Source organism: Macrotis lagotis, chromosome X, assembly GCF_037893015.1.
Source record: "Macrotis lagotis isolate mMagLag1 chromosome X, bilby.v1.9.chrom.fasta, whole genome shotgun sequence".
Lineage (NCBI taxonomy): Eukaryota > Metazoa > Chordata > Mammalia > Peramelemorphia > Peramelidae > Macrotis > Macrotis lagotis.
Window position 1 is genome coordinate 515,768,324 of NC_133666.1, and position 13,957 is coordinate 515,782,280.

The 13,957-nt window shown below is 35.9% G+C and overlaps 1 protein-coding gene across 1 annotated transcript in view; it reads right to left on the reverse strand.

Moving 5' to 3' along the window:
* Positions 1–553: 553 nt before the first annotated feature.
* MYLIP (myosin regulatory light chain interacting protein) overlaps positions 554–13,957 on the reverse strand; it is a 60,257-nt gene continuing 46,853 nt past the window's right edge. The window contains exon 7 of the mRNA XM_074207394.1: positions 554–2,664. Coding sequence (XP_074063495.1) covers positions 2,626–2,664 — 39 coding nt within the window. The 3' untranslated portion in view covers positions 554–2,625. The remainder of the gene's footprint in view (positions 2,665–13,957) is intronic.

The window sequence follows — 13,957 nt, forward strand, 5'->3', positions numbered from 1 at the left end:
AAAAAAAAATTAAATCAATTAAAAATGAAACTTAGTTTCTTTAGTTTGATGAATAAAATAAAATCCTAGGGGCAGTATCCAGTGTATAGAGTGCCAGATCTGAAGACAGGAAAACTCATCCTTCTGAGTTAAACTCTGGTCATAGACAGTGGCTATATGACCCTGGCTGGGCAAGTCCCTTAAATCCTGTTTGCTTCAGTTTCCTCATCTGTAAAATGAGCTGAGTAAGGAAATGGTAAATCATTCCAATATTTTGGCCATGAAAATCACAAATGGGGTCATGAAGAATTGGACACAACTGAACACAACAACTTAATAAATTTTTACCTTAAGAAAAGTTTTTTAACACAATATATAGTATTTATTAAATAAGCTTTTTTGAAATGTATATTTATTGCTTTTCATTATGAATAGTCTTTTATTTTGTACTTAAATTTAAAATTAAAAAAGAAAATGATGTTTTCCAAATGAATAAACAGAGAAATGAGATTTAAACATAGCTTCTAATTATGTTATAATATTTCTTTGTATAAATATTGAACAGTAATGATTTTGGTATTAGAATGGTATGTACCATGTAAAAAATATAGTGTATGAATAAAAAAAATTGTGTGGTAAAAAGAAAAAGGAAATTTTTAAAAAAATTCTGAGGTGCAAGCCCTAATGACAGGTTCTGAGCAAGTTTATGTCCAATGTCCTTTTCAACCTTGCTATGCCTATCATGGTAGTAGCTGTCTATCATATGTAGTATCTTTGAGCTTTAGAAGAAAGATCCCTTTCAGATTATCTTTACTCTAGTCCTGGATCAAGTGTGACTAGTGGTAAGCCATTTGACATCTCTAACCTTCAGTTTCTCCTTTTTTCTTTCTAGAAAATGGTTAGTGAAACTTGCTCTGCTTAAGAGAGTAGAAGGTTCTAATGAAGATCAGGTAAGACAGTTCAAAGTGCCAAGTGAATTTAAGCTTTAAATGTAAGTTCTTATTATGATTATTCTATGTAAGAGTCCAGTTCACTGACTTACTAACAAGCAGCAGTTTTTCTGTATTTGGGCACTGCTCTGTCCTATCAGGGACAAGAAAGGGGTTGGCAAAATTATGGGATATTAGCATGGATCGTAGTATCTAGAATAGATAGAGACCTTGAGGGCCATTTAGTCTAACCCCTCTCATTCTACTGACAAAGTTAAATGACTTGGCCAAGGTCTAATGAGTTAGCAAGTGGCAGAGAAAAGATTCAAACTCAAGTCCTCTATCTCCAAAGTCAACACATCTTTTCCATTGGTCTTGCAATATAGTTAACCTTTGTTGTGCTAAAACTACTTTCAAAATTAATATGCCATACACTTATATTGTATGCTTCAAGTCAAAAAACCCCACAATCCACTAAAGTATTCAAAAACAATAAAATATAATTATAATGCCCACATAGATAACATGGCATTTATTCATAAAGATCTCACATTCTCCCCTCACATAATCTATGATTTTTTTAAATAAAAAAGGGGTGACATTTTGCAAGACTGTCTATATTATATCATATCATATTATGTCATATTATATCATATCATATCATATATCATATCATATCATATTATATTATGTTATGTTAGCAGGTGGAGGTCCACTTCAGACACTGTAGTCAATAAAGAATCACAGCTTCCTTTATTTTGTGACCTTAATTAATGAGTCCTCATCTGGACTACAAATCTCTTAAACAACTCTGATGAAATAATCAACACTGAATATCTCTAGAGATGTTTCCTAAGATTCTCCTGTTACCAGTTTGGTGAAGAGGATTACTTTTGGAATCTGCTTTTTGATGATACAGCATTTGCTATCTAAATTACTTACAGATAAAAAGGCTAGGCAAAGCAATATACATTATTAAGTTCTTACTATGTTTACGCACTGTGTTGCCAATCTCAAGCAATTTATAGTAATGAGGGGAGAGGGAATATCTTTGATGGGGCATAGTGGCAAAACCCTGAGAATAGGAAGCAGAATGAGGAGGGGAACACAAGAATGGTTGGGTTGGATTTGAAGCAAAAACAGAGGCCCTGGTCTGAACTCAGCAATGAGAGAATAGGGTTTTATAGCTCCTAGAAAAATCTTTCTTTTATAAAAATGAACGAGGAACACACAAAAATCATCCTTTCTTGTGTTTGAGTCCCCTAATAAATATGGCTAAGTCTTGAGTTACCTTCCAATTAAGTAAAATATTTTGACTGCTTTCTGTTGCTAAACATAGAGTAAAACATTTAACAGTAAGAAACCTGTAAAGTTTTGGGGTAAATCTACTCTGGTAGTTTGCTTCAGGGCATCCTTATTATTCTAAACTGATTTTTCAGTTAGATTACAAGATAGAAGATGATAACACACCATGGTGACAGTTTGACTAAGATTCTTGTCCATAAATTTCTTAGACTTATCTGAGATAAAAGCAGTTTTTTGTCAGGAATGATAAATAAGGTCTTTAAATTCATTCAGTAGCAAAAATGAAAACCAAACTTGCTGCAAGAAGATCTGAGATGAAACAAAGATGCAAATTCTTAACCTGGAATCTGGGAACTTGCTTAAACAATCCAGGGGTCAATTCCTCCACATGTTGCCTTCTTCCTGGAGACTGTTATCTCTCCATGGATCCTCCCAGAAGAGAGTCAGGAAGCTGGAAGTCAAAAGAATTAGAATTTCTTATCTTTCAGGCTTTTACCTTCTCAACCTTTCAAGCAGGTATAGAAAAACAAGTAAATCCTTTCAACTAATAAATACAATGCAGAGAAACCTGGGCATTGGAGTGATGGGATCAGTTGGAGACAAACTTTGTAAATCTTTCCTTTGCATTGTAAAGGGATTCTTCCTTGTCCTTCCACACCTGAGGGCCTGACCTTCAACCTTATTTGGATTGCATTGTTTTTTTTTCTGGTGGGCAGACAGGCAGCACAGGCCCTGGAAGAACACCCAAAAGAGACCCCTCCCCAAAAGGCAAAAATCTCCAATAAGAGACCGGTCATTCCCAGGTTACCTCCTCCTCCCAAGGACTCTGGAAGAGAATTTAAGGAGGAGGGAGGAGCTTGACCCTTTTTACCTTCCTGTCTCCTGATGAACCCTGGCCAGCTGGCCAATTCAATTAGCAATCCATGTGGTCTTCTCTTAAACTCTTTCTAACTTTTCTATCCCTTTCTTACTATGCTATAACTTTCTTTAATAAATTCCTATTTTCTTTCCAAAATCTGCATTCCTGAGTCTGAGATGCAATTCATTGCGGGGCAGAACCTGAACCTAAGAAACAAATCAGCAGCAACATTTTGGTGACCACAAAAGGATTACTGTTTCATTTATAACTCTCAAATCTTGTATTAAGTGAAATTCTCCATTAGACTTCTTAATTCCAAATATTGGACTATTATAAGAAGAATGACAGGGCACTAGAAGGCCATATCGCAGAAATTTGTCTATTTAAGGCTGTAATCCCTCTCTTATCTCAGGTTTAAGAGGATATCAAGGCCTATGAGAGAAAGAGGGACCTTAAGGCAGATTGACACCGGAGTGGTTTGGTTGCCCTTCCTGGTACACTTATATTCCAGACCTCAAGATGTACCTTTTCTCAGACTTCTGAGGGAATATGAGATGGTCTTTCTAATAGAGGACAAAGTGGAATGGGAGGCTTAACAAGAGAGAATTGAGTTCCCAGCTTTACCATCAAAGCCCTTCCCAATAAGGCAGTAGGGCCCAAGGGTGTGTTCAAACACTATTGTCTTCAAACTGACAGGCAAGAGGTCTTGTCTGTAAACATTTTCTCAGTTTCCCTTCAATGCCCATGACTTTACGTGTAGAGGGCAGAAGCTCACTGTAATGTCAAGCAAAACTTAGAGGTAGTCCCAGTGTTAATAAGGAAGTTAATTAATTGGCTGCCGACATCTAGTGTGACTCTGGGTTCAGCCATGGTGATAGAAAGGGAGGAATCTAGGCTGAGCCCGGCTTCCAGTCAAGGTTACACTGAATATTCTATAACTATGTTTCAATATAATTGATTATGTTTGTAATTCTAAGTATTTTATCTTGTGTGTTTAAAAACATTATTCTGAAACCTAGAAAGACTTACATGAACTGATGTAAAGTGAAATGAGCAGAATCCAAACATTATACAGTTACAGCAACATTGTAACTGAGTGACTTGGCTCTTCTTAGCAATACAATGATTCAAGACAATTCCAAAGGACACATGATGAAAAATGCTATCCACATCCAGAAAATGAAAAAATGGAGTCTAAATGCAGATCAAAATGTATTATTTTTTATTTTCTTCTTTTTTTTGTTTTTTTTCCTTTTGGGTCTGTGTCTTTCACAACATGACTAATATGGAAATACGTTTGATCAATGTGCTTACTATCTCTGGGAGGAGGAAAGTGAGAGAGGGAGAAAATTTAGAACTCAAAATTTTTAAAAATGAATGTTAAAAATTCTCTTTATAATTGGGAAAAATTGAATTTTTTTAAAAAAAAAACCATATCATTCTCACAAGTTTCACCAATCTTCTGGAGAGGCTTATGATACAAAAAGATAACCTCTAAATTGAAAGGACTTCCATCCATTTTTGAGAAGTTTCAGAATATAATTTAAAAATTCTTCCCTTGGAATAATCTTGAAAAATTAAAATGGATTCTTGATCACGATTTCTTTGCCAGATTATACATTGTGTTCTAACAAGTTCTGTATTTCCGTGCTTCCTACCATTCCACAGTTGTCCCAACCTATGTCTTGCCAAAAGGGAAACTGATGAATTTGTACAGCTCTGCCTCAATGAAATCCGATTCATTTGCAAGTCAAGATATCACCCTCTTGATGTCATTGGTAGAAGAAAAGATGAACAATAAACAACAATAATCATACCACATAGTTTATTTTTGGCTCAAACTGGAGTTTTTATTGATGTGGAAAATTCTTAAGGAGGTAGCTGAAATCTAAGAGAGTTAACTGGGGGAGAGGTTAAATAAACTTGTCTATTGTCACAATCCAGTTTCTGTTAAAGGAAAAACTTGAACTTAAACCCATGTCTTCCTGTTTCAGATTATCTTCACTATTATTATTATTATTATTATTATTATTATTATTATTATTATTATTATTATTATTACCTTTTTGTACTTTCTTATGATATGTTTATAATCTGAATTATTTCTGGGTCATAGAGTCTAGACAATTGTTCATGTGAACAATTCAGTGACATACCTTATATAGTGTAACCAAAAAAAAAAGACAACCATCTTCTGGAACTACAAAGTAATTTTCTCATAAAAGAGATCCTTTGTTGTCTAATAATTCATGTTGATAGCTTGTGAATGATTTAGATTCTTTAATTTGCTTTCCTGTTACCTATCCATCTACAACCTGTCCAAATCCATAGGCTACCATTAAGAATACCATTTATAGGGAGCAGCTAGGTGGCGCAGTGGATAAAGCACTGGCCCTGGAGTCAGGAGTATCTGGGTTCAAATCTGGTCTCAGACACTTAATAATTACTTAGCTGTGTGGCCTTGGGCAAGCCACTTAACCCCATTTGCCTTGCAAAAACCTAAAAAAAAAAATAACATTGTTCCTGTGCTAGCAAAATAAATCTAATCCTTTTTCCACACAATAACTTTTCAAATACTTAAAGACAGCTAGAAGGGTCACAGAAGTCTTTTAACATTAAAACTTCCAGTGGAGGATGCACTGAATAATATCAAAATTGATAGTACAATTACAGACAAGTTTATACTCATGAACAGCTGGGTAGTGCAATGGATGGAATGCAGGACCTAGAGTCAAGAATACCTTAAATTCAAATAATCTGGTCTCAGACACTTACTAGATTTGTGACTTTGACAAGTTAATTAACCCTTTTTTGCCTCAATTTCTTCCTCTACGAAATAAGCTGGAGAAGGAAATGGCAAACCACTCCATTATCCTTGTAAAGAAAAGCCCAAAAGGAGTCACAAAGAGTTGGAAAAAAATAAACAGAAACAATAATGTAATTATAATCACAGAGAGGAAGCCAGCATATGTAATAGTGCAATTAAAAGTGCAACTTAATTTTAGAAAAAAGAATCCTAATTTGTAACTCAAATTAAAAAAAACACCAATGTTAAAAACTATCTTAAAAATAAGAAAAAGATTCTGCAAGAGGCTTATGGTAAAATAAAAACTTTAATATCATGGTGTACTAATCATGGAAAACTTTCTCATTCCTGAATTAATATCAAGAACTTCCTTATTATTTTGTCCATAATCATTCTATTCTGTTTAGAAAGAACTTTTGGGAGAATTTGCTTCTGACAATGTCTAGTGTTCGTTTTTTGTTTGCTTGTTTTAACTGAGTCTCTCTGATCTTGACCCTACTGTGTGGTGGGTCTTCATGGGGTGGATGTGTGGTGGGTCTTCATGGGGTCTGATCACTATGAGAAACATGCCTGGCTTCTCTGTTCATATCTAAATAGCTCTGACCCTTAGCAGTCACCCTGGGAGTCAACATACACATACACATACACATACACATACACATACACATACACACACACACACACACACACACAGATGTACACATATACACACATGCATACATGCACACCTATACAAGACACATGGATATACACATACACACATGCACAGACACACACATGCACATGGACACACACAAAATACACATACACATGCACATGGAAATACACACAGGTGCACAGACACATATGCAGACAGACACATGGACACACACTCATATATGCACACGTGCATGCCAACTCAGACACACATGCACAAGACACACATGCAGACAGACACATGACACACTCGCACAATGCACACATGTATGCACACATACAAGACACAATGCAGACAAACACATGGACACATGTGCATATACACATCCAGACACAGACACACATGTACAAGACACAGATGCAGATAGATGCATGGACACACTTACACACATGCATACAGACACACAGCCATACACATGCACACAGAGAGACACGCATGCACACCGACACAGGCACATGGACACATATACACACAGACACACACACACACACCCCTAAAGGATCTTCATATTGCTGTCGGACCTAATATGGATATCCTATCATTCTGGTGCATCCCAGTTCAGAACTCTCAGACCTAAGAGATTTCCCAGCTTCAGCCTTTCTGGTTACATGAATGCAGGCCTGGACCAGCAGGTCCCACAGCCCAGTGTCTTTCTGCAGAGCAGATCTATAATGGCTTTTCTTATTTCTCCTGTGGAACTTGATCCATCTAGATGGCCTGTTCCTTATGTTTGTGCCTTACACATTTGAAAACCATCATCCATTTGTTTTGAATTTTCACATTATTAATGTTTGTCCTTCATTCTCAAAAGAAGATCACAACATCAGGGAGGTGATGTCATGACAAGCAGATGAATTGGATTTGAGTGAGGGGAGGGTGCTGTGCATAGTTACCAGCCTTTTTCTCCTCTAGAGCCATCTGGACTATCGACTGGTCAGATATGGATCAGGATGACTGGAGATGGACCTGGATGTGAGGCAATTAGAATTAAGTGACTTGCCCAAGGTCACACAAGTAAGAGTCTGAGGCTGGATTTAAACTCCCATACTACTAGTTCCAAGGCCAGTGTTTTATCCATTGTACCACCTAGTTGCCTTGGACTTTCAAATTTCAAATTTCTCTTATGATTTTTCAGATTCCTTTTGGCCTCATTGTGATCTCTCTTATTTCTGATTTGGGTAATTTGGCTCTCTCCTCTTTTGTTTAATTACTAATTACTAACTTTGTTAACTTTTTAAAAGATCAAATACTTGAATTTATTTAAAGGAAATTTTACTCATCTTAGTTATTATCTTGGTCATTGATAGGATTTGAAAATTGAAGAAAAGTTGCCAACTTGCACAAGTAAATGGAGTTTCCTGGGAGTTCTCTAGACCAATGTAGTTATAAGTCCAGTCACTAGTATTACCTCTATCAACTTGGTTTCTCTTTTCCTGTTTTCTTTTATTGTGTTGTCTTATTTTTTTAAGTTTTTTTTAAAAAGTAGATTCAAATCATTAGCTTTCCCTTTTTTCTTTTAGATAAAGATATTTTGGGTCACAAATTTATTTACCTTTGCTTAGTGCTTTGCTATGTTCTATTATCACCTGTGATAGCTCTGGTGTGTGTCTGGACATTTACTCGAGAGTCAGGTTGAATAGAGACATACACTCAAGGTCGTGATACAACTCTACTGGTTTATTTTTGGAAACTCAGACTTTTTACAAAAAAAACATCTTAGGAATGACTGGTTAAAGGAGACCCAGTTTCACAATTTCCTGGGTAAATCAATATTTATTCTTAGAAATCTGCATACTTCTTTATCAGAAAAGCCTTTTATAATCACCTCCAGAACCACAGGTTGTCCCGGGTCAGGGTTCACTGGAGAGTCAACAAATCCATTTAATGAGCAAGAATACATACATATCTCTGATGGAAAAGGTCAGCAAAGATATGTGTAAATCACTCCCAGGAGCTGGCCCTCAACATTCTATATATTGTAATGGCTTTAATATTTATTCTTCATTTTCGAAGAAGACCATGACATCACAGAGGTGAGAGCATGACAAGCATGTGAATTGGATTAGAGTGAGGGCGGTGCTGTGCTAAGTCACAGTTTCACTTTCTTCTCCAGAGCCATCTAGGTTCAGTGACTATATGTGAATCAGGACATCTGGACAAGTTAAGTAACTTGCCCAAGGTCACACAACTAGTAAGTAGCAAGTGTCTGAGGTCAGTTTCAAACTACCATTCTCCTAAATCCAAGGCCAAGCTCTATCCCAAGCACCATTTGCTTTGATGCAAAGGTTATTTTTTATAACTTTCTCTTTTTATCCAATGATGATTGATTTATGTATATAGTTCTTGTATAGGCCTTATATTTTTTATTCATTTTATTATTTGTTACCAGTTTTTTTCATTATGACCTATCAATATAGATTATAAAATAGCTACTTTCCTATATTTATTTTTATCTATCTTCTTGATCCAACATGTGATAATTTTTGATTAAGTTCCCTCTGAGTTTGGAAAATGTGTATATTCTATGATTTCCCCATTATTAATCATTCAACAAGCATTCATTAAGCACCAGCTATTTGTCAGACACTATGATAAGTGCTAAGTATAAAGAAAGGAACAAATAAAAAAAATAGTCCCCAGTTCACAATTTAATGGAGAGACAATATGAAAATGCCTTTGCAGAAACAAGATATAAACAGGATAAACTGGGAATAATTAGCAGAGGGAAGGCACTAGCATTAATGGGGAGTTGAGTTTTGCCTCTCATAGACCAGTTTTATACATATACACACATATTATTCCACTTAGTTCTCAGTGATGTCAATACAATAAATATTATTCTTACTTTTATAGATAAGGAAACTGAGACTCAAAGATATTATGAGATTTTTCCTTGATTATATAAGTAGGAAGAAAGCTATGTCAAATTAGGTCTTTACTGATTCTAAATCTTTTAACTCTTTCCCATATATTGTCTTTCATATCTTGGGAGAGATGGATATCAGTGACATAGGTATAGATTTATAAGAAGACTTCCACTAGACATTGGAGGTTTACATCTTCTTTTCCTCTTTAGAGGAAACACATATTATTTAGAGCTTACTAAAGTATTTTTATAGATCCATCCTCCATTGACAGGAAATCACTATATTATTGCACCTATCACTTCTGGGATCCTATCCCAAAGAGTCTCAATGAAGTTCTGGAAAATTCCAGTATCTATAGAAATTCTGAAGAAAAGACCATCACTCAGAATGAATATGGATGGAAGACTAATGATTCACTTATAGTTAGTTATAATAAATAAAATATCTCAGGCAAAGATGGGGTAAGCAGAACTCTTTTTAATAGGAAAAGTTTAGAACTATTTTATTTCAAAATGGATATTGTCTAATGGAGAGAGAGAGAGAGAGAGAGAGAGAGAGAGATGCTCCATGTGGGTTAAACCACTGCCACCATCCTGATCACTACTCTTCTTCAGATTCCAACAAGGCTCCCATGTCCAAGAGCCACAGGAGTAGTAGTGCCAGTTCTCCCACACCCAGGTCTCCAAAGCTTTCATGGAACCCACACTTTCAGTCCAACCCTGGACAAGATATTGTCTGCTGAACAGCCCCTAAGGACCTGGCAGCTGTTGTTCCTCCAGTCATTGCTCCTTTAGTGACCACAGCTTCTGAAGATACAGAAAAGAATGTTCTCAGCATCAATGTCCCCAAAGTCAAATGGTTCAACCTCAAAAATGGGTTTAGTTTTTTTTTATCAATAGAAATGATTTAAATATGACACCTTTCTTATCACTATACCCTTAGACAACACCCTTAGAAACACCCTGGTGGAGCTGGACCCTCCTATGTTGTCCTATATTGCAAGCTAGGAGCAAGAATTGACCTTTTGCTTTGCTTTTTATACTCTCTGGTGCTTAACATAGAGCTTTGTATGTAATAAATACATAATAATTGCTTTTCATTGATTCCTTCATTCATCTGAATCCCAGCATACCAGATAACCTCCACCAATCTCTGCAGCATGTCCCAAAGTTTAGGTCTATTCTGATGCCAGGTTATTTATCAGTATATCACTTGAGTTATAGATTGTGTCCGACCTTAAAGTAGTTAAGCATTATTTCCTTAACAGGTCTTCTGCCTAGTAAGACAGCACATGTGAATGAACTTTTGCTGAACAACTACTTTAGAGACCACTATAACATACACTTACACAAATTCAAAGGGTACAAGGCTCTTAAGGAGATAAAAGGCAATGAAATTTCTATATTGTGCTACATAAGCATACCTAACAAAATTTTAATTCTAATTATAGTTCTAAAATTAGGACTTTAAAGACCATATAACTCATTACCCTCATGTCATAAATAAGGAAAATGACATCCATAGAGCAACTGCCTCAACATCATATAGCCAATCACTGAGGAGGAAAAAATAAAAATAAATAAAAATAAAAGAAACATACAACTCAGACGCTAGCTTGCATGTGAGTGGGGTTGGTTCACAAACTTGTTTTCGCATCAAAATATGAATTCTGATGACTCAATACTACTTCTCAGGAAAAAAAAATCCCAAACTGCATGTCCATTTTTATTTTAATCTCTAAACCTATTTTAAATATTACCCCATCCCTCTATCAGAGCATAGTTTCTGAATTGCCTGTGGTCACAAAGGTCAGGTAAACTCATAGGCCACTCATTGCCTGTCTTAGGGCAAGCTGACCTTGTACAGGAGATTTATGGTGGCCCTCAGAGCCCCCAGCATGTGATTGGCCAGGGGTTGGCAGGCTGGGGAGTGGTGCTGTCTGAGCTAGGCTCCTTGTGAAGGGATTGTAGTATCCAACACATTTTCCCATGCTCTCCCTTGCTCTCAGTCAGGTCATACTCCCTCTGTGGGAGAACCGTGAATCCTCTGGAGGCCTCCAAGTTTTCATTAAATAAATAAACAGGGGAAAAGAGACTGTTTGTAGCTGGTTTCTCAGCAGTCCTTCCTGGTCCATCACCCTGACTCCATGAATTATCCAAAGACCTGCTGGGTCACTCCATGTGCAAATACCCTGGCCTTCTAATTGGTCCCTCACAGCTGACAGGCACCGGAGGGAATCAGGCCCAGGGATGCTTGTTTTTAAAAGCGCCCTCCTGCCTGGGTTTTTGTATATTTTACTTGAATTCTTCCTGTTTACTTTGTTAGAGGTTATCTCAAAGTAAGATCTAGCTGAGCAAAAGAGTATATTCCAGAGGGGGAAAAAAAAAGGTTCTTCTGTGTTTGTTTTAGTATCTTGGCTTGCATGGGAGGTGGGTGTGGACTGTAATAAAATCAGAGATAAGATGCTAGAGAGACATAGGGGAATGAGTGAGAAGAAGGGAGACCATGGAAATAATAGGGTAAGGGAAAGATCTGTAGATTTGGCCTCAGGGAGAGCCAGGGTAATTTCCACCTCAGACACATACTCTTGCAGCATCAGTTTCTTCTTTTGTCAAACAGGGATCATGATTACACCTACTTCATCAGAGTTATTGGGAGGATCTGATGTGACCATGTCTGCAAAGTACTTTGTGAACTTGAAATAAGTGGTATTTTAAAGTGTGCAATCAAGCCAGCTTAGAAATGTGATTGCTAACTTTCATTATACCTCACCTTCTTCCAACCTTTTTTTTTAAAAATACATTTGGAAAAAAAATTTGGAAAAGAAAGGTTGGAAGCTTCATTGAAAAACAAAAGAAAGTCAGTCATTAAGTATTTTTTCAGAGATTCTAGTGCTAGAGAATTGGGTGCACACACACATAGACACACACACAGACACACACAGACACAGACACACAGATGGTTAAGAAGCAGGTGAGCTGAAATACAAGTGTTATTCATTCTCATATCAAGGGCACCTGGATTTACTAGCTGTAAGGTACAGATGAGCTAAATGTTGCTTTTCTTTAATTTAAATTCAAAACAACTATAAGTTAAGCATGTGTATAATTACAGTTAGATTCATTAGCCAAGAGCTTTTTTCTCCAAATGCCAAATTATAGTCAAGGTTCCTTTGAAGCCAGAGGTAGGACTGTGGCAACATGAACAAAATTACCCCAAAGAAATTATTACCTGTGAAATTTAGCTGAGAAGTAACAACAATATTAAAATTGATAAAACACATTGAGTGCAAGGTTCTTTATATATATATATATATATATATATATATTTTTTTTAACACCATAGTAATTTAATACTTAAAAGCGAGCTTTGGAAAATCTTTTTTTCCCCCTTGAGAGCTTCTTTCACAGAGATAGTCTAATGTAGCTTCAAATATCCTCAAACTTTCAGAAAATGACTTTTCAGTCTTCACTTCTGCATTTTAAATTTTAAATTTATATGGACAACATTTCATTTCCATCCCAACCTGAACAACAGAAGTACATGTGCTGGTCAGTCTCAAACTTAAAAGATACACATGTAACCAAGAGACAATTAGAATGACCCTTATGCAGATATCACCAAAACGTTACAATGATTTATATTATACTGTTCATAAGGTACTTTGAGATCAAATAAGCTCCAAAGGTCTAGAAATACCAAGATTGTTTTCTCCTTCTTTGCATTTTGCATGTGACAAAGGAACTTTCCAAGACAAACAGTTAATTTAGAATGATCTCCACTGTGCCAACAGAGCCTTCAAAGCATGGAACCAGGAGTAACCTTAAAGAGCATTCTACTCTAACATACTCATTTTACAGTTGAGGAATCTGAGGCAAAGAAAGAATAGGTAACATGTTCAAGATCACATAGCTACTTAGTATTAGAGCTGAGGCAAGAATGGAAGTCATCCAACAAGGATTTCTAATACAATAATCACAGAATTTAATTTGTAAAATTAAAAAAATTTAAATCATTTAAAATAAATGCATTCAAATCATCACTAAAGATGAACAACTGGGGTGGAAAACAAAAAGAAGTCATCATTTTTTGATATTCATAAATTGCAAAAATGAACTTTTAAAAATGAAGAGTTTGAAACTTTTCACCACATTTTTGGATTATTATTATTATTATTATTGCTTTTTCCCCCTTTTTGGCTCATCATTTGCCTTGTCTGGCATAAATATATATATATATATATATATTATATTTATATTTATATATATATATGAATGAAGAAATATTTCTCAAAATTCCATTTGTTTTGTATTGAGGATTCAAAAACAGTGAATGAAATAGTGAATAAATGAATGAAGCATTTATTAGGTGCATACTATAAGCAAAGCACTGTTCTCGAGGGATATAAATAGAAAGCTGGAAAATCCTGAGGAACTCACATTCTAATGGGGAGACCACACATGGAGAATGTTCCAGCTGTAAGTCTGAAGGAAAGGTCCATTGCCATTTATGGTG